Source organism: Dasypus novemcinctus, chromosome 14 (assembly GCF_030445035.2).
Source record: "Dasypus novemcinctus isolate mDasNov1 chromosome 14, mDasNov1.1.hap2, whole genome shotgun sequence".
NCBI classification, from domain to species: Eukaryota; Metazoa; Chordata; class Mammalia; order Cingulata; family Dasypodidae; genus Dasypus; species Dasypus novemcinctus.
The window spans coordinates 95,392,057-95,412,809 of NC_080686.1; the positions used below are offsets into that span (position 1 = coordinate 95,392,057).

Below are 20,753 nucleotides of genomic sequence, written 5' to 3' on the forward strand. Positions count from 1 at the left end.
CACGTGCCTTGAGGAATAAACTTCCTTGTCCCCAGCTCTCTCTCACTAGCTCAGGGGACACAGTACCTCTAAAGCTATTAAATTAATGGGGATATGCGACTCAAAGGAGCAAAATTCATCTTTTCAGCCTCTTGAAAGCATAGCTAAGGTGTCATAAGGCGTCATAATGACCTACTTAGGTATGTTGTTCCTCTTTCTCAGGGGTTCGAGGAGGTTTGTTTTCTCCCCGGAGCCCTCAGCAGGGTTTCTCAGCCTTGGCACCGTTGGCATTTGGGGCTGGGTAACTCTTCGTGGGGGGGTGGGGTGGGGAAGGGAGCCCGTCCTGGGCACTGCAGGACGTTAAGCAGCATCCCTGGGCCCTACCTGCCAGGTGCCAGTGGCAACATCTCCCCCCCCCCCATCTAAGTAACAGCAACCCAAATGTCTCCAGACAGTGCCAGTGTCCCCAGGGGGTCAACATCGCCCCCAGTTGAGCATCGCTGGTCTGTAATATTCCCAGAACTTGGCCTTTCCCTTCTCTGTCGGTGGATTAGGACGAGAGTGAAGTTTTTCACAAGAAGTCGGACATAACAGAAGAAAAAGACTGTTCCAGGAGAATTTAAAATTACAGATGATGACCATATCACCAGAGTTCTTCCTTCCCACAAACCCACAGCACAGGTGCACCTGTGCAGAAACAGGTAGCTGGAGAGACATAAGCACACACAAACACGCAGACACACCAGGGGCCAAGGAACACAAATACAGCCCCGTCTTGGTCTCCCTCCTCTCTCCAATTCAGCGTGTCTTTTGGGCATGAATTAGACAGAAATGCACCTGCGCCTTTTTCACCAGGAAGAATGCTGTTTAATGACATTACACATCATGCAAAGGAGAGAACCACAAACTGGGCAGCTTAAAGCAACAGAGGTTCCGTCTCTCCCAGCCTGGAGGCTGGAAGTCGGAAATCAAAGTGCCAGCAAGGCCATGCTCTCTCTGAGGCCTCTAGGGAAGACGCCTTTCTAGTTGCGGAATTTATCAGCAATCCTTGGTGCCCACAGCTGGCAGGTGCATCACTCCCATCTTGAGCTGTCTTCCCATCACCCCTTCCCTCTGGGTGTCTGTGTGTCTGTGTGTCCGTGTCATCCTGTGGCCCCTTCCCTCTGGGTGTCTATGTGTCTGTGTCATCCCATGACTGTCTTATTAAGAAGAACAGTCATCAGGTTTAGGGCCCACCCTCGTCTAGTGTGGCTTCATCTTAACTAATTCCACCTGCGAAGTGTCTATTTCCAAATAAGGTCATATTCTGAGGCTCTTGACCCCAAGGCGATGGGGTCACCCGATTGCACCTAGAGCATGCCTGTGACTGCACCACCTCCTTCACCAGCTTGGCTACAGTGACTGTGCCAGCTCTTCCATTTCAGCACTGAACCACTTGGGGCCACACGGGCACAAGTTACTATGAAATCTAGTGTCATGGCCCAGTCTGAGCCTTCCTCGTTGCCCTAATCATCCCTCAAATCAGGATTAATTCAGCTCAAGAGGGATCAAGCCACTCTGAAATCCCAGGAGACAGTGAGAGGCAGCCTGGCTCTGGCCAGTTCTCTCTCGGGCCCATTTTCCTCCTCCTACTGTTGTTGTTACAACAGGTAGAACGTAGAAAACTGGCCCACGTGGCCTCCTGCACCACTGTCCTTGGCTATGAGGTCGGATCCCTGCAGGGACCTCAGAGCCCCTCCACTCTGGGACTTTTTAAAGCTTATAACCATTCACAGTCACTATTCCCGAAGGCTGGCCAACTGGTTGACACATGCTTTTCCTTATGCGAATAGCCTGGGCATTGAGCTCAGGTCATCAGCCATCCTCCTCTTATCTGCTGATTAGTTACCTTCTGGGGAACCTGGGGGCCTATCTTGCCAAAAGTCCTTAATTAATATCAACTTCATTCCCCACAAAGGATCTAGTTAGCTTAATCCACACCTAATGAATGGGGTTGGCTGGTTGATTCATATCCAAGTGGGAGAAAGTTTGCCCCTCATCAATAGTCTGTGTCTTCCTCGGCTATGCAGACAAGAGGGTTCTTCGCAGGCCACAAATGGCAGGCATTCGTGAGCTTTACATCTCCATAACTTGAGGGTCGCACAAGTGTTGTGGGGATTTGAAAAACAATACTATCCGCATGTGGCCAGACAGGGAAGTGTCTGGCTCCCAAAGCACCTTGTTCACGGTAGTTCCAGGGCACACATGTGGCTTCTACTGGAGGAAACTGTTTTCTACTTGGACTCCACACAAATAGTGCAAATAGTGTGTACCGAGCACAAAGGGGTTGGAATGGATGGTCTGGCAGAGACCCCGGGTGGGATAGAGAGTTGAGCAAGAGCACCGGCAAACCATGAGGAAAGCGGTCCCTGGGAATGAGGAACTAAGGGGTTGTGCAGGGCCCTTGGAGGGCTTGAACCTGCTCAGGGATGCTCTGCAGAGAGACTCAGCATTTACAGGGGATGGGAGCAGCTGCGGGCCTGGGAGTAGAAATACTACGGCGGGACCGCCTCAGTGTGTGGGCGTAGGATCCAGTGGATGGGGCAGGTCTGGGGCGTTGATGCCCTGCACGTCGTGGGAGGTAACTGCCCAGCCTTTGGGACACTCTGCCTGATAAGGGTGTCTCTGTTTATCTGGGCTGGGGCCACACCAGAGAGTTTAAGCATCCCATGGGGCAAGCCCTGTTTTGGTATGACAGGGGCTTTGGGCCACTCTGTCAGGTTGACCTCCGGGGGGTGGGGATGGGGCTCTGTTGACTGAGTAGCTCAAGTCAGCCGTGTGACACTCCACCCCATGTGACTGGCCCCAAATGAAAACCCTGGGTGCTAAAGCCTGGGAGAGCTTCCCTGGTTGATGATACTGTGCAAGTGTGGTCACGCATAGGTATTAGGAGAATTAAGTGCTGTCTGTGTGAATCCACTGGAGGGGACACCTGGAAACTGCCCCTGCTCTCTCCTGGACGCTGCTGTGTGCAGCTTTTCCTTTCTGATGTTATTTCACAGTAATAAATTGGAACGGTGTGCATGATGGCCTGAGTTCTGAGTCCTTCCAGTGAAGCTTTGAATCCGAGGGTGGTCTTGGGGGCTCCCAACTCCACCGAGACATACAGAAAAGGAACTAAGACCAGACCTCAACAAAAACAACCGTCTATACCTCCTTCTGAGGAAAGTTTTTCATCGCTTCCCACTAAGGTGGCTAGGGAGATTATTTAGAACCCGTGAACCTTCTGGATGGCAAGTCTAACGCGTTGTATGTAACCAAGTCTTAGTCAACTGTGTAACAAAGGGTATGTGACTCTCTGTCCACTATGGACATGGTCTTCCTCAATGGAGCCTTTTGTCATCTCCTAAAGTACCAAGTTTAAGTTGCCTCAGGTCCTATGTCAGTCTCAGTGCCAAGACTTGGTAGGTCCTATGAGTGTCCCCTTAGCCCCTAACCACCAAGCTCTCGGTCTCAGGATCACCGCATGCATAGCAGGAGGTTTGGATATTAGGTTTCCTTAACCTCAGAGCAGGCAAGGGAGTTGGCACTTCTGCATTAATTGTGAAGACTCTAACCTTCAATGCCTTACACAAAATCACAGGAGAGGAAGAAAGGCTACTTCCAAAGGACTTGCAGGACCCAGTTGAACTCTGCAAAGGAAGCCAACCCTTGGAGCGAGGGCCAGGGTGAAGAATGCTTCCTGAATTCATTGTTAGGCCCCACTGTGTTTCCAAGGCCTCATACAGACTTGCAGATATTCTCAAGACATTTTTGCTTTAAGGCTGAAAGAAAAAAAAAAAAAGAAAAGATCTCGAGGTATAGAAAGGAAATGCTACAGAGCTATAAATTAAAATCCGACAGCAGCAGAGATGGTCCAGACCCAACCAAAGGGCCAGTGTGGGGGCAGTGCACTGGACTGGGAGTCCCTGGGAATCAGGGTTAGAGGGCGGCAGAAACTTAGACAAGACTCCTGGCTAGTTAACAGCAAAGTCAAGTCAGAAGCAGGCCCTGATTCTCCACTCTCTGCCTACTGCTCTGTGTCCAGCACCCAGCTGTGTCTAAGGCATCTCCACCATTTGCATGATGATAATTTAAACTCATTGGCACATTGCTCAGTAAAGGTAATATGCTATTTGTCCAGAGACTTTAATGTAGAAAGGATAAAAGAAGACCTCTTCAATTTTAATTGCTTGCAAGAGTTCCTGTTCTGTTCCCCCACTCCAACCAAAGGGATTTCTATCTTTGAATTCAGATTTCCTTCCCACTCCTGAGGATTGGAGTGATCTTGTGATCATTTTGTAGAATGAAGGTGATGGTAGAAAGATGGAAGACAGAAGAAATGGGATGATGGATTTGCAATAAGAAATAAGGGACTTGTGTTTTAGAGAGAAAAAGAAGTATAAGCCAAAAATAAGCAGAGTAGATTTAAGGAAACAAAGAGACAAGCCAGAGAGCTTTATTTTAAGAGTTATTGAATGGTAAGTTGGAAAACGAAACAGACAGAAAGGCTCTGAGAAGCGAGCAGCAAAGGACCAGAGAACAGGGAGAAGACTCTGAGCAGTGTGGCCAAGGGTCCCATTGGATCTATTTGGTGTTCTTTGAGAACCACAAAGAAAGATCGGGGGCTAAACTGTGTGTGTGAGTGTGGGTATTTAATGCAAAACATTGCCAATGTCGGGCCATGTGAGCACCCAGCTTATATTTGGGCTCATTTAAGAAGGGAGTTTTCAAGCAATTTAATACAGTTCCATGATTTTTTGAAGCCGGAATCCCTTGGCGGGTAATCCAAGCCTACTGCTCAATGAAAAGGTCAACTAGTGAGGGAATGGGAGAAAAAACCAAGTGGATGCTGGCAATTCTGGGGTACAGTGGGCTTGGAAGTCATCAGGACAAGGAGGGAGAGGCCACACCCCCACTGGTAGCAGTTTATACTGCTTGCTTTTTCTTCAATTATTGGTGGAGTTTGCTTTGGTCAGGAATTTGAGTGTGTATGAAAGGTTTGGTCTTCTACTTTGTCTCGTTTGTCTTTTTGGTTACATAGAGATCCAGAAAGGCGAGGACGCTTGAGGTCACATACACAGCACCAGTGCTCGGGCTGGCTGAGCCCTGCTTTTTTCTACGCCTTGTTGCAAACCTCAGGCTGTTAGATCTAGAATGAATGATGACTAGCTGAGCCACCCTGCCTCTACTGGCCTCTGCTAAGGCAAGAAATCGGCTCCGGGTGTAGAACCTTTTTACATAATGCATTCACTGCAAAGTCACAACACAATCAAGCTGTAGACTTACTGTGTGAGTGGGACACTCTTTTCACCCTCTGACAGATGTATGTTCCATTCTTCAGAAACCAGGAATAGTGTTCAAGACAGTACCTAAGGATGTAAATCAGTGTTTGGAGCCGTCACTGGTGCTGTGCTGGCTATGAGAAGACAGAACAGCAAAGGTAAATCCATAAACAGGATCCTATGGCCAATTATTCATAGCAAGGGAAACTTTGGGACCCCTCTCCATCCCTACAGGGTGTGGAGGGAGAGGTAGGGAAGTAGGCTGGGTAGGCTAAAGCTCAGACTTTGGGGTCAGCAAGACTTGGTTCATTTCCTAGCTGTATTACATGCTAGTTGGGGTGACTTCAGGACAGTTGTTTAATTCACTGGGTCTTAGTTTCTTCATATCGAAATAGAAGGCAATAAAAGAACCTACACTTATAGGTCATCGTGACGATTAAGTGAGATAGCATATGCAAAGCTCCTGAACTATGCTGGGCAGGCAATAAATGCTCAATAAATGGCAACGAGAATTTGTGTAGGAGAAGGTGGTGAGAAGGAGAGTGGAGTGCTCTTACTGTAAAAAACGCAACAAACACTTCACAAGATAATATTCTGCTCTTGTTCAGGGACTACTCGGGCTGCTTCAGAAAGTTTCACTGCAAAGATCAATGATCCCACTATGAGGAAGAAGAGTTTTCAGAGCAGACTGAGCCACCTGCTCACTGTGTGATCCTGGGAATTTACTTCTCTTTCAGCCCCTCATCTGATGCATGAAGGGCTTGGCTAAAGAGTCTGATTCCTCTTCCAGCCCAAACATTTTGTGATTCCAGTGTACTCTGAGGGGTTGGGCCACCAACTGCTCTGTTGTGTCCAGTTGTAAAGATTTCCCAGGTGCTATCACCCCCAACTTATGCATGAGGAAACTGAGGCACAGAGATGAACTGATTTTCCCAAGCACAAACTGCTTTTAAGTGGGAATGCTGGATTTTAACCCAGGTCATCCAACTTTATGCCAGGTCACACTGCACACAATAAGACCGATATTTGAGTCAGGGTCCAATCAGAAAACAGAACCCATGCAGGCAGTTCTGTGGAGGGAGTCACTCCTGGGAATTAGGTATAAGGGCATTAGAAGAGCTGGAAGAGCCAAGAGGGAGTGGTGAGGCAATCCTAAATCAGCACCTGCTGGGAGTTGCTAGGTCCAGAGGGGTGGTGGTAGCAGAGCACAGAGAGAATCACCTCTGGTGGCAGCTGGGAACCCAGAGTGGGGGGGCTGTGGTGGGGACACCTGATGGAAGCAGAAAGCATGGGGGAGAGACCTTTGGAAATACTGCCCAAAACAGAAAAAGAGGGGGAGAAATTCCCTGGCCTCTCCCCTCTACTGCCCTCCAATCTCTTGCCAGTGTCGTCTATTGGATGAACATATAGGAAGCTAGTTGGCAAGGCATTCTAGGAAATGTAGTTTGCACAAGTCAGCCCCTACATTACAGGGCAGACTCCAGAAAGTGCACGGGATGGATCTGAGAGGGAAGGGCAGGTGATGAAAGAAGCAGGGCTACTTTTCCTGTAAGCCTATGCCCCCATGCCCTCAAGGTGGCAGCTCAAATGCGTAGGGGGTATTATGTCAAGCTTGGTCAATAGCTGAAATGGCTATTGGTGTTTTGTTGCCATAGCTACAACATGTTGGGGATGCAAAAGACAGGATTCAAACTCAACTAAGAGAGTGGACAAGAGGAAAATGCACCAACCACCACCACAACAGTATCATCAGCAACCACTGAGTGCTGCTTTCCAGGCACTGGGCAGGAATGATTGCATATGTTATTTCATTTCATTTTGCTCTTACAATAATCCAGCAATGCTGGCAAGAATGGTGCTACCCTTCTAACATGAATGATGCCCCCAGATTGTGCAACATGTAGTCTAGAAAGTAAGCAGGAATATCCCCATTTTGCAAAGAAGCACACTCAGGTTAAGAGAGATTAATTGACCAGCCCAAGACCATGAGGCCTGTAGGTGGCAGAGCCTAAATTTAAGGCCTTGTCTGCCTGGCTTTGAGCCCCACCCTCCACACACCACACCCACTACCTACTAGCTCTGGGGACCTTGGTTCTATGGCCTACTCCCTTTCCCCTTTGGCTATGTTGACAGTGATGTGCAAGACCTATCTTTAAACACAAAAACTGCTTAGAAACCTTCCAAAACACTGAGGCCATCTAACAGCCTGAAATGATCTGTTTTAGAGAGTGATGGTTATTAAGCAGACAGATGTGCTCCAAACTCAGCTGCTCTGTGCAACTTCAGGGAGGCCAGGACAATGCAAACATAATACACACCTTTCAAGTCAAAAGGCTGGCATTCTGGGCCTTGATTAACTTTGTGAGAGTCCAAGGCTCATGGGATGAACTGGACTTTCCTGCCTCTTTGATCAGGAAGGAGATTATTTGAACATGGCACGGTCCAATCCAGAGCCATCTGGTAGAGGCCCCAGTTAATACAAGGAGGCAACTGAACAGTAGGTAATTGGGCAATGGTTATTACCTGGCAAGGAGGAGAGTCAAAGTCATTTTAGTAAGAAGAATTTGTGCTCCTCCTAGCCTGAAGGGGGCATTTCTTAGATGGGAAAGGGTCGGGGTCTGAGAGGTAAATCAGTTATTACGGTGGCATGTGTCTGTCTTCAGGCTTTTTTAGGTCATAAATCAGCAGTGAGGCTATGGAGGAAAGGAGCTAAGCTGGAATAGAAGTGCCTGCTCTTTCCATCACCTCTTCCACCCCTACACCCCAGCCCAGAGTCGCTGCACCCCACCTGGAGCCAGCAGAAACCTGCACAGAGGAGGAGCCCCAATTTGGGGCTGGGACTGAGGCAGCATTATTAGACCCTGGGAGGGAAAGGGGCATCCCTGCAAGGAGGAATGGTGCTGGGAGCCCCAAATGAGAAAGGCCCCAAGGGAGGAACACACCTGGGGTAAAAAGGAGCCAGGTGGCTGGCAAAGCCACACCTCCTCAAAGCCTTACCCTCAGCCCTGAGCCGCTTTGGGACACTCTCCTGCGTCCTCCAGGAAAAGAACAGCTCCAGCTCCAGCTGAGCCTTGCGTGCATTTGGTCTGGGGGAGGTGGTAGGAGGGGGGCCCTTGATTCAGGATGGTTGGTAGCACCTGGTTCACCCTGATGTGGACAACTGGGGACCAAGAGGCCTGAAGACCTCCTCCCCTGGGCAGAGCGTAGGGCCTGACATCAGGGGTTCTATGTGCTTCACCTGCTCTGAACGAAGAAGGGAGTGGAGAGCTGGAGTGGCAGCTGGAATTCTAGTGGGAAAGCCGAAGAGAACTCATTTGTAAGCGGCAATCCAGGGGCTTGGAAGGGCAAGGCTGTCCTGGCTAAGGACTCTTGCCTGCATCTTGGCTGCTCCAAGGTGTTCCAGGCTGCTCCTCCTGAATCTGTGCACTTGTCTGGAGTGGCCTCGCCTACTCTCCAACTGGAAAACTCCTATTCCTCCACTGAACCCTATTAGTTATTTCCTCTGGGGAGCCACAGCACTTTTGTCATACCACTTCATAAATTTTTTCTTTACCACTAAATAGTGGTTTCTTGATCTCAGGAGCTATCTCATTCGACAAACATGCTGAGCAATGCCACCCTCCCACCCCCATATCCTAGTCCTGCATTCTATGCTGAGAGTGATTTTATACAACAATTTGTTATTAAGTGAAAAGACTGGGAAAAAGAAGGGACAAGCCCAGGTTTTCAGATGCTCCATTTCTCTAAATTTCAACTCAAAACTGTCTCTGGAAACTTCTGCCTTCCCCATTTATTCTTTCAGCTATCTGCAATATAGATGCTCTCAAAAAATGTGATATTCTCCAAGGGGATAAAAGGCCCAGGTTTTTGCCTGGGGGCATGACTTGGTTTGGTCACCTCCTGTGTGGAGAGTTAATTTATGCTCATGACCATTTCTTCCTCCCAACCGTGAAATCCTCAGCTTCTGGGTCTATTTCTGATCCCCCTCTCTATCTGTACAGCTCAGCATAGCACATGCCTGATGAGGAGTAGAGACTCCTTGCATGTTGTGGGTGTAAAGTAAATGATGAGGCAATGGTTGATCTAATCAAAGGGCCAATCTGAAATAACACTGATAGTATTGATGGGCGGGTTTTCTCTAGGATTGCCTGTGCTGTGGGGAAAGGCCTCTGCTTGCTTGCTAACACCCTTGGGTCTACGGGTCTTGCTTATTGCCCTCCCAGGTGGAGGAAACACCCATGCTGACTGAGAGCTCCAAGGCCAGGGCCAGAAAGGGGTGATGGAAAGGGGGAAGAGGCTGCACACTTGGGCTGGGGGCTCAGAGTCAGCAGATCGTGGAGATCTGAAAAGCTGAGGGATCTCATGAGTAGACTTTGAAAATAATATCCAAAATCTGCAAGAAGTCCTCAAGGCCACTGGAGACAGAGTGTTCATCTAAATTATTTAGTTCTGGGTTTATAGTCGAGAATAAATCACAGAAGAAAAGAGGGTATGTCAGTATTACAGACGTTACAGAGAAATGTCATGTCTAGACCTTCTTGACGTAAAAACGTGGTCTGCCTGCTAATTTTCTTTTTGCAATCTTGTCATGTGCGTGATGAGTGGCCACCAGGGGTTTGCGAAAGAACTGGCATTCAGATGGCCGTGTCCTGATTATGCTCTCCTCGGAAACCCCACCAGACCCAGGGACCCCTCAAGACCCTTGAAGTCACCCCCTGACACAACTCAGGCCAATGCACACTCAACTCGACGCATCGGCACTCGCCGTGGCAGGCCCTACACTTGGCTCTGGGGACCCGGAAATGAAAGGGGTCCCATCCCGGCTCCCAAGGGATGGGACTCACCAGAAGGTCCACTTCTCGAGATTCCCACTGTCTCCCATATGTGGATTCAATGCCTGACAGCCTTGTCGGCGTCCGAGAAGCCACACAGAAAAGGAAGGCACACTGGGCATGGGAAGCAGCAATGGCCAGGCTCACCTCATGGCCCTGGGGCTCCTCTGCTGGTTCAGGCAGAGGCACTGCTGGAAAAAACCACACAGCTCCATCAAGCAAGGGCTGAGCTTCTGGATGGCCAGGAGGAGAGGAGGGGCTGTCACGGTCCCCTCGTGGATCGGCGTTTGAGGACACCCTGGAAGACACAATCCCAGGCCAGGCCATTCAAACCAACAAGAATTTCGCCTCCTCTTTTTGCAGTCTGGCCCGAGCTCTCTGGCAGCTGAGAGACCAGGTAAATATACTATTGTTTCACTGGTGCCAGCAAAGCTGCGGGGACAGTCCCAAGAGAGAGACAGATAAACAGGGGGGTCAGCTCCCTGGAAGAATCATAAATGGTTTAATTGAGGAGCAACGTGAGCCGAGGACCTGAGACTGAACAGGAATCCATGGGGGAGGCATGTCAGGTGCAGGGAATAACGTGTGTGATGGTTCAGCATCAGGGAGGGGGTGGCTTGCTGAGGGGAGATGGAAGGTAATCTGATGACAGAGGCCGTGAGGTGTGTGCACACGTGTGAGTGTGTATGTGCATGTGTATGCACGCATGGGTGGACGTATGTGTGAGTATACATATGTAAATGTATGCGAGTGTGCATTTGTGCTTATCTGTGTGTGTGCAAGGAGGCGGCGGGAGGCAGGTCAAAAGACGAGGCTAGCGTGCTGGGTCAGGCTTTGAGCTCATGAGTTCTCATGGAATGAAGATTAATTATGCTTCAGCAAACCAGATTTTCATTGTTTTTTTGTACAGTGCTTTTAGGAGGAGACAAATGATCAAAGGAGGGTCCAATACAGATTTTTTTTTTTAATTCCTTCTTCTTGGTATACCAAGGCTGGGACAGCGTCCTATGGCTATACCTATATTTCTTTATATGGAAAATAAGGAGAACTATGCATGTCTCCTTATTCAGTGAGATGATTTAATAAGGAGGATTAAATGAGATGATTTGTAGAAAGCACATTGCAAATTTCCTGACATGGAATAAACAATTTAAAAAAGTAGAATTTATTTATTTATTCTTTTATTCATGTATTTCTAAGTATTTACTGAGCCTCCAGCACTTTCCAGACACTGCTACTAGACACTAGGCATACAGCAATGACCGTTAGAGGACCTTCCTCTCAAAGAATATACCTTCAAGTGATTTGAAACTTATTATATTAAGATAGTAATATAATAATTTTCCAACAAAGAATCACTAATCACTGTCAACAACAATCATCCAAATCTGGAAATAACCTGAGGGATTCCGGGGTGTCCTTTTAGCACAGTGCTGGGTATTGTCCAACAGGCTCTCTGGAGATATCTGGTTATATAGGAGTCCATCTTTAATTGCCTTTCAATTGACGAGGCTATTTTACAACTCTGGAAGGGGTAGAGAGGTTAACTGGTGGCAATATAAATGATTCTTGTTTGAGAACAATGCAAATTTATTTCTGTCCATAGCAATGCAAATGGACTTTGTGTGGTAGAGGTACCATTCACTTCTTTCCAGTTGAAAAAAATTGAATTTATTGCCATAGGCTATCTATTATCAAATTCATTTTAGAATTGACCGACTTTATATATCCCTATTTCTCAGATTCTCCGTTGAACCAGTTTTAACATCTTCCTTGTTTCCTCATCAGTTAATGAATGGAATTACATCTTAGACCTATGCTCATTTTGTAATCTCATGAGAGTCACGTTTTTACTTTTTTGAAAATTATACGTCATTTGTACCTTTTTGAAAATTATGTTTGCAGGGATATATTTATTGGAAGGGAGGAGAGGGCTCATAATGTTAGAAAAAGACCTAGAAAAAAAATGTAGAAAGGAAATGTAATTTAAACTTTATCCTGAGTCAGCTAGACCATTAAACCTCCAGAACATTCACCAATTTTCATGAATATGTCATGATGTTTTCTCGCATTAAGTGAACACCTGCTAGGCATCAGGCACTTTCTTAAATTCTTCACATCCACCCATTATTTCACTTAACCCTTTGAGGTAGCTATTAGAAGTGCTATTTTTTAGAAGAGGAGACTGAGGGTCTGAATGATGGTACAGTTTGATCAGTCAAATAGCCAGGTAGTAGGTTTCAAACCTGGCAAGATCTGACTCTGAAGCCCATGCTCATTGCCACCACACTTCACTAACTGAACAGAGTTAACTTCCATAAAGCTTAATTTCCATCCTGTTCTCTCTGGCCTCACCTCCCCCATGCATCTCCATCTCAAGAAATGACACTCAGAAAATACATTCAGTTGCTCAAAATTAGCCGTAATTTTGGGTTCCCTCCCAGTGCTCACTCTACTGTCATCAAATCTCTTGATTCTGCTAAATACCCCCCAGTCTCCTTATGCACAGCCACCTCCTCATTCCAGTGTCCCTCCATCAACTCTGGTTGGCATGACCACAACAGCCCCCTCACCAGTTGCCCTGCTCCCAGCCTCCCTTCTCCAATCCAGTCTCCACTCTGCAGCTGGAGGAAGCTTTCTACAACCCAGATCTGCTTACATAGTTCCCCACTTCCCTCAAAGAAGGTCCACGCTCCTTAGCACGGCGGAGAGGCGCTCCGTGATCGTACCCTTCTTCCCTGGACACAAACAGCATTTACATCTTCTCTTTCAAACCTTATCACTTTCTCCTGAAATTGCAGTTTCAGTTTGTAGGTATGGAAATAGTTTGTACACATGGAAAACCTCAGAAGCGATAACTCAAAGGGGGTTTGAATTAGACAAAATTCTGTTAATATGACCTACCGTGTAGAATGATTAAGAAGGGAAAGTACAAATAGGCATAGCATTGTGCCTGGCACACAGCAGGAATCAATAAATACTCATTGAAGTGATGAATGAGTAATGCCAAAAATTTTGTGGCATGACTTTTGTGAATGAGTAAAATATTTACTGGAAGATGCCAGAACCCCTTTATTTTATAACTATTTTTCTCATTAGATAGATTGGAAGATAGGTAGATTAGATAGATGATTGTTGATAGAGAACAGAGGGGGGGATGGATGGGTGGATGGATGCATGGATGGATACAGAAATATATAGAGAGCCAGTCAACATGTTTTCTATAACTGCCTGACAGCTTCCCCCATCTGTACTGCCAGTGTGTTTCTTTAGAACTCCTGGGGAAATATGGGCGCAATTTCCTTCGGTAGCATAATCACATCTTTGTGTCTGAAAGCTCCATTCACCATTCACTGCAGGCTGAGGGTGGGGCTGCGGCAGAGCTCAGGTGTGTGACAAAGGGGACTGTGTAGGCTCCAGCAATTTAATAATGCCCTGTTGACATACACCTGGAAAGGAGGGGGACATCCAAGAAACCGGAACAGAAAGGCATCTAGGAGAGGGAGGGACCTGGGGACCCAGTCAGCTTTGAAGGAGTCACCTTGCATCAGTGTCTCTCTTACAGAAACCGGTTCAACAGGAAAGGGGTCATTGGGGCACTTGGGGCCTGGACAGATGCAGCCCAAACCACAGAGCCTCGAGGGCTGGGCCTCGCTTCCCCATCCTGCAAACCCAGCTACGGGCCAAGGAAATGGTTTTCTGGAGATCCTTGGGGATTAAGTATGCAGGGATGGGGAAGGCAGGGTGCTCTTCAAAATGGAACAGGAAAAAACACCCCCCGGGGACACGGGTTGAACCGTGGGGTCGTCTTTCCTTCCTGGCTCTCTGCTGACAGTCCTGCTACCCACAGGATCACAATTCACTGAAACAGTGCCCAGAGCCTTGTGCAATAAACACGCTGGCGGAATTCAGTTACAAGTGCTCTAGAGTTCCAAATCACTGCCACACACATTATCTTGATACAAACCCCCGGTGGAAAGGGGTAAAAAAACATTTTTAATGCCCACAATAATTGCTATTATTCTCACTTTACAGCTGAGCAAACAAAATCTTGAAAGTTTAAAGCCTGAGGCCACCTCGCCAGTAAATGGTAGAGCTAGGATTTCAATCCCAGCAGTCTGAATCTGAATTCACCGAACAACTCTCTTTTTATTAGATTGCATAACTCCATTCTAAACAAATGAAAGTCATATTAGGGATGGGGCACTGGTACTCACTTGAAACTTGGTGGAGTCCTGGGACCAGGGCTGGCTCTTTCCAAGGGGTAAATGGCCACAAGTGGGGGAGATCACCTACAAGGAGCAAGGTCTTTCCAAAGTCAAAATGAAATGATCTTGGGCTATACACAAAACCAGAGAATCACAGAACAATATGGAAAAAGAATTCTTCTATCTAGTTACTTTATTTTATATATAGGAAAATCATGGCCCAAAAAGGGGAAGTCAGTTATCCAAGACGACACAGAAATTTAGCAGTACAGCAAGGCTTGCAACCCACTTCTCCTGCTGCAACAAATGAAGTAAAATGTCCAGCTCAGGCTGCCTGCTGGCACCCAGTCCCACCACTTCCTGCCCCCAACTCCCCAGCTGTGTTTTCCTCCTGTCAGTATTGAGTTTCTCATTCCAGCATGTTCTCACCTGTCTGGGGATATTTCGGGGCCGGTGCCTTGGTTGGCCTCGGAGTCTGCGTGCCAGGGGTGCATGCTCCTGGGAGGAGATGAGAGGGAGGTGAGCCTATGTCTCCTGGCAGGGAGCATGACTGAGAGAAGAGGACCCATGCCACCGGTCCTTCCTTCTCCACCCAACGTTGGACATTAGGCCAAGTGCCAGCAGGGCGTTGAGGATACAGAAACGAGTAGGAAAACAGAACCCACCCTGGAGGCATTGCCGATGCAGAAGAGGACACAGGCAAGTCGCATCAGGGACTGTGGGACAGCGCGATGGGTGCTCTGTAAACGAGCTAGTGAGGGGTAGGAGCTGATGAAACTGTAAAGGGGGGCAGTGGCTTTGCCCAGGGAGTATCCAAGCCTGGGTGCTTCGGAGCAACAACAGCCTGCTTTTCATTCACCCATGGATTAGTGTCACATCCACTGCACCAACACCAAGAAAGAACCCACCATTTTCACGATAGTACATAGACTCATTTCAGCGATTCTTTTTGTCATGTCCATGAAGTCTGGGGTTAAGGACCCCTTCAGGGGCTGATCTTTGATGCCAAGATTCGGGCCTCTGGGAAAACTAGCTAAGCAGCCTCCTCTACCACGACTGGGGAGAGAGAAACTTAAACAGGCAATCTCACTGGTGTGGAGAAGTGGAAAGAGAGGGTGAGGCTGAGGGCAAGGAGAGCTCAGAGATGCATGCACAGTTCAGCAGGGGTGGGGTGGGCACGGAGGCAGGGGACATCTTCTCTGAGGCAGAGGAAGCCAGGCGGTTAGGGAGGTGCACGCAGCTTGCCAAGCGGAGGAAAGAACACATGCGAAGACTCAGAGGGAGCGCAGCCAGGCAAGAAGCTCGCTGTGGCTGGAGCTTAAATGTTGAGGACGGAGAGGTGAGTGCGTTGTTATAAGAGTTGTAACACTTAGTTATTGTGCTCCTGCACAAGGACTATGAGTGTGGCAGGGTTGAATTTAAAACATCCCCTCACGAGGACGCACAGATCCCTGCACGTCCATTCCAGGCAGAGATGAGCAAGGCCATAGAAATGCAAATAAAGCCTATGGGCGTGAGGTCTGAGTCCAAGGGCAAGTCCTCGGCTTTGCGCAGGATAGGCAGCATCTTCTTTTGATTACCTTCAGGTGTTGCATGGGAAGGACGCACACACAGATGACATCAGCTCATCGTAGTTAATAATAGTGCTAGAAACTGAGCAGCCTTAGCCACAAACCAAATACAGAGATGCCTTGTTTGTGGCTGCTAATTATATCTTTTTTTTTTAATTGACTTTGTAATAATATTACATTAAAAATATATATGTGAGGTCCCATTCAGCCCCACCCCCCACCCCCGCTCTCCCCCCCCCAACAACACTCGTTCCCATCATCATGACACATCCATTGGATTTGGTAAGTACATCTTTGGGTACCTCTGCACCTCATAGTCAATGGTCCACATCATGGCCCATACGCTAATTATATCTTAATGGGACAATAGAGAGGATGGGAGCTGAAAGCAGGTGCACCTCTCCTCCGGGTGTCCTGTTGGCCAATGCCCTTCTGGAAGTGCAGCCCCTGGAGCTGGCCCAGTGCTCCCTCCGTGGATGGAGTGGACAGGGGAGGAGAAGCTGCTGTTTATCGAGTACCTACCCAAGGCTGCGTGTTGAGCCTTCCCAGCACCACTCATCTGATTCATCACAGCAACTCCGAAGAGTATGATATTGTCATTCCCATTTCTAGGTGAGGAGCCTGGGACCCAGAGAGGTCAAGAAAGGAGCCTCGGGCCACGGAATAAGTGGTACAGGTGGGGGTTTCGACCCAGCTGTCTGAAATGAAGACCAGAGCTCACTTTCTCTCCCCGCCACCCACCCCGGCTGTGCAGGCTGCTGCTGTCCCGCTGGCTGAACCTAAGCGGGTCAGCTGGTGGTGTTTCCCTACACCTATACCACTCCCACTGGACTCATGAAGCTATGGCAGGAGTTTCCCATGATTAAAACTCTCAAAACCACATTCCCAGGCCTGGGTTTACGCAACTTGAGATTTTGAAACTCAAGTCAGCACTTCACGTTTTACCTCGGTGAAAACCCACTTGCTCCTTCCTGTGTTCCTAAAGAAATTCAGTAAGTTGACAAACTCTTCCTGAATGCCTACTACATTTCACAGGAACGGGAGACAAAAAACACAGGCCTTGTGAAGAGCATGGCCCACAGAGGACAGTCAAGTTCACGGACACTCACGGTGCAGCAGGGGTGAGCATTAATTGACTGCGGTGAGCTGGGAAGAAGCGCTCTGGCCAGACCACAGGTTTTCAGGGAAGTTATCATGAAAAGAACTAAACCTTTCGTGTCTGATGACAGTGGTAGAAAATTCGGGAAATTCGTGAAACTGAGTAAAGAAGATAAAAATCAGCCTTGACTCCACATCCAAGATATAGTCAAGGTTAATGTGTTGTGAATTTCCTTCATCTTTTTTTTTGCATTGTCTTCTGGACTTTATGCATATTCATTATACCCACACATGCACACACACATACATAAATACATCACACACACAAAAGTGGGATCACATGTAACAATTTCCTTCTGCTTTATAGCACTCAGGCCTCCCTCATGCTATACTATTATAATGGCACAACAGACTATTCTAATAATATGCCAAAAAGGCAGTTGAATTGTCCTAAGCGAACAGCGTTGGCTTCCAGTGGTCACTCATTTAAGGGACAATAAACAGAAAATAAGTGCTGGGAAGTGGATTTACATGAAAGAGAAGAGACTCGATTCATGTGAAGATGGAGCTTCCATTCATCCATTCCAGGTGGGAGGAGAATGGGCTCCAAAAAAGAGGAGGGAGAGGGTTGTCTTATGATTATTATGTTGCTCATTCACATTTTCTTGCTTTTCTGTATGAGTTATAGATTTTTTTTAAATTTAGAAAAGATTTTTAAATCACACCACACTACATTTACTTTTAAAGGGGTCGCGTAGGGTGGAAGTGAGCAGCCTCTCTTACCTGAGGTTGGGCCGGGCTGGCCGGGGCTGCCCCGGGGGGCCGCTGTCCTGGTGGGAGGCCCCGGCAGGTTCCTTGTGTCGGTGGCCTTCTCCGCCTCTGGAGGTGTCAGGGTCAAGGAAGGTGAGCCCCACGGAGGCCCTCCAGGCTCTTTCTCACTGACGGGCGGGGCCCAGGAGAGAGGGCTCGTGGCAGCCTGTGCCCGCCTGCTGGCTGTCACCCACGGAGCTCCGGCCGCCCTCCTGGTAGCTGCACATTCGACGTGACAGTCAACATGACACCGACCTGCTTGACCACCCTGATTCAGCTATGAGGCTGCCAAGACTTCAAAACATTCTCAGGGGGCAAGAGCATTGCGGGTGAGTGAGATGGACAACCCCAGGGACTTCAGTGTCACCCTGAGCTGCCATCAATGGGCCAAACTAATTTTTTTTTAACCCAACCACCAATTAAAAAAAAACCCAAATACCACCCTCCAAATTCTTTGGACACCTAGACAGTCAGCTAGGGTGTGTGTTTAGGGGCAATACGTGGTCTCTCAAGATTTCTAGTCCTGCAGCGCGGTGGAAAGTCACAGGCTGGGGGGCAGGCCCCGGACGCTGGCTGCCTCTGCCTCTTCTGTGCTGGCAACTTGGCACATTCCTTAACTTTTTTCTCTAGCTTTCCCACTAAAATGGCAATAATGATAGTAATAAGAACAACAATAATAATTCCCGTCTACAATATCACAAGGTTGTTGTTTGGTAAGGGAAATCTTCTCTCACTGCTGCTGTTTAAAAAATTTATTTGATGTTCTCACCTGTTTGTTCCCATGGTAGAAATTAAAATCCTTTTTTCTTAAGTTTTTCAAAATTCATCACATTGGAAAATTTTAAATCTATGAATTAAATTGAGAACTGCTGTCCTCTATCAAATATTTACCTTTGTCATTCAGAACATAGTCCATCTCTTCATTTATTGGAATATTCCTATATTACCCTGCTTTGAGTTTGGGAATTTTTCTTAATAAATCTAATACTTTTCCTTGTAGGCCTATGGCTAGGTATTTTATGGTTTTTCTTGCCCTTAGCAATCACATCCTTTTAAAAATATTATAATGGAAAGTGTTTTAATTTTGTATGTTTGTCATGCTGTCAGCTATTCTGCCAACCTTTTGGAGTAAAGGGAGTTTTCCGGTTAATGATGTTGATTCATTTTCTGTTCCACCACCCACTTTATCCTCGCTTCCTCGCCTGCCTGCCTCCTGCCTAGTCTCACCTCCGGGAAGCCTGTGTCTCCCTTCGGGCTCTCCCCTCTCCCGGCTCCCAGGAACAATAGCTCTTTATAGGCTGGGGCGTAACTATGAGTTACTTGCCTGTGACTCCCACCCTGGCCTGTGAGCTCAGGAAGGAAAGGGAACATGTTTTATTCATCTCTGTGTCTTCAACATCTTGCCTAGTGTCTGCATTAATGCTTGATGCTTGATGAAAGAATGAAAGCATTCTGATGGCACTGGCCCACTGTTTGAACTTACTGAGACATTTCAGATTTGTAAAGTTTTATATTATTTCCAAATTGGATAAGCGTGTCTTTCAGGTCTTCAGTCTCAAAACCACTAATTGTGTGTCGTGGAAAGGGAGGAGCCTCTAAGGGCATATTTCACACTGGCACCAGATCATTAACATATTTTGACACCATTATCCAACCAACTGCAAATTAACAAAACCATGCCTTAAAATTTTGATTGCATTTCACCATTTCGGGTGAATTTTAGGAGAGGTATTGTTAAGTGCTTTGCTGAAATAAAAATACCTTCTGCCACAATGTACTCTGGTTACGTAAGATATTATCTTAGGGGGGAGCTGGGTGAAGAGTGCACAGGAACTCTCTGTACTATTTTTGCAACTTCTTGGGAGTCTCAAACTAGCTCAAAATAAGAAAAAGTTACAAGAATGTGTTTGAGAAGTTCATTATACCTATGGCAGTTGCCACCTTTTCTGTCCTTACTGAACTCACACTGACTCAAGCAGATCTCTTATTTAAGCTGAGCTGAAACAGGAAAGAGGAGAGGAAGAGAGAAAAATGGGGCAGGAAAGGGAAGGTTTTCACTTATTTATTTAAGCCTAGAGAGAGGCAGAAGCAGCCAAGGAGAGGAAAGGGGAGCAGTCTTCTTACCCAAAGTTGGAAGGGTGTGTGAGACGCTTCGCCCAGTGGCCGTGGCCCAGGGAGGAGGCTCTGGAAGCCTGGCTGAGCTCGTGGGCTCTTCTCCCTCTGAAGAAGTAGTGGTCTGTATCCAGGGAGAGGTCCTCAGAGCAGACGCTCCCAAGCTCGGGGGCCAGCGGGAGTGGCTGGTCCTTGGTGGTCTTTGCTGGCTTGTGGTCATGGGCTTTGAACTCACAGCTATCCCCCTGGTAGCTGTGCATTTAGAGAGACCACCAATAGCAGCTTTAACTCGCTTGAAGCTTTGGATACAATGAACTGTTGAGTCACTGAAAGGTGATCAGACAGCAAGTATCTAGAATGCAGAGCACATACCCTACTCTGAATAGTAACAAATCTCACCCTAAGAAGTATTTCTCCTTGAATTACAAATTAAGCTTACTGGCCATTTCCAAAAATGCAAGGTAAGGAACCAGCATGAACACAAAGCACACCTGGCAGCCCTAAAAGTATCAAACAGTTGACATATTTTCTGAATAGATCCTAAATCCAGTCAGAGAACCCTATGCCCACTTCACAGCTCTCCAGCCATCCCACAGCTCTGGAAGAGGGATGCGACTTGCTCCATGTGTCCCATGGGTACAACTAGGAGCCAAAGTGCAATGCCAGGGAATCAGGGGCTGCCAGGCAGACACCACTTGACAGACTGGCCCCATAGAGATGGTGGGAAGATTCAATTCAGAAGGATGCCTACCACATGCCCTGGATGCTCCATAAAGAATTAATTTTACCATATTCTTCCCCTAGGGAAGGCTTAAGTGGTGGGTGTGGATGTTGGGATGA

The 20,753-nt window shown here is 47.5% G+C and overlaps 1 protein-coding gene across 2 annotated transcripts in view; it reads right to left on the minus strand.

Moving 5' to 3' along the window:
• Positions 1-823: 823 nt before the first annotated feature.
• The window catches only part of HHLA1 (HHLA1 neighbor of OC90), a 43,463-nt gene continuing 23,533 nt past the window's right edge, over positions 824-20,753 (minus strand). For both annotated transcript variants that reach the window (XM_058276044.2, XM_058276043.2), the window contains 7 exons: positions 19,926-20,165; positions 17,775-18,020; positions 14,752-14,820; positions 14,332-14,406; positions 10,262-10,412; positions 5,287-5,369; positions 824-3,782 (listed from right to left, as the gene is read on the minus strand). In XM_058276044.2, the coding sequence (XP_058132027.1) occupies positions 3,739-3,782; positions 5,287-5,369; positions 10,262-10,412; positions 14,332-14,406; positions 14,752-14,820; positions 17,775-18,020; positions 19,926-20,165 (908 nt within the window). In that variant the 3' untranslated portion in view covers positions 824-3,738. The remainder of the gene's footprint in view (positions 3,783-5,286; positions 5,370-10,261; positions 10,413-14,331; positions 14,407-14,751; positions 14,821-17,774; positions 18,021-19,925; positions 20,166-20,753) is intronic.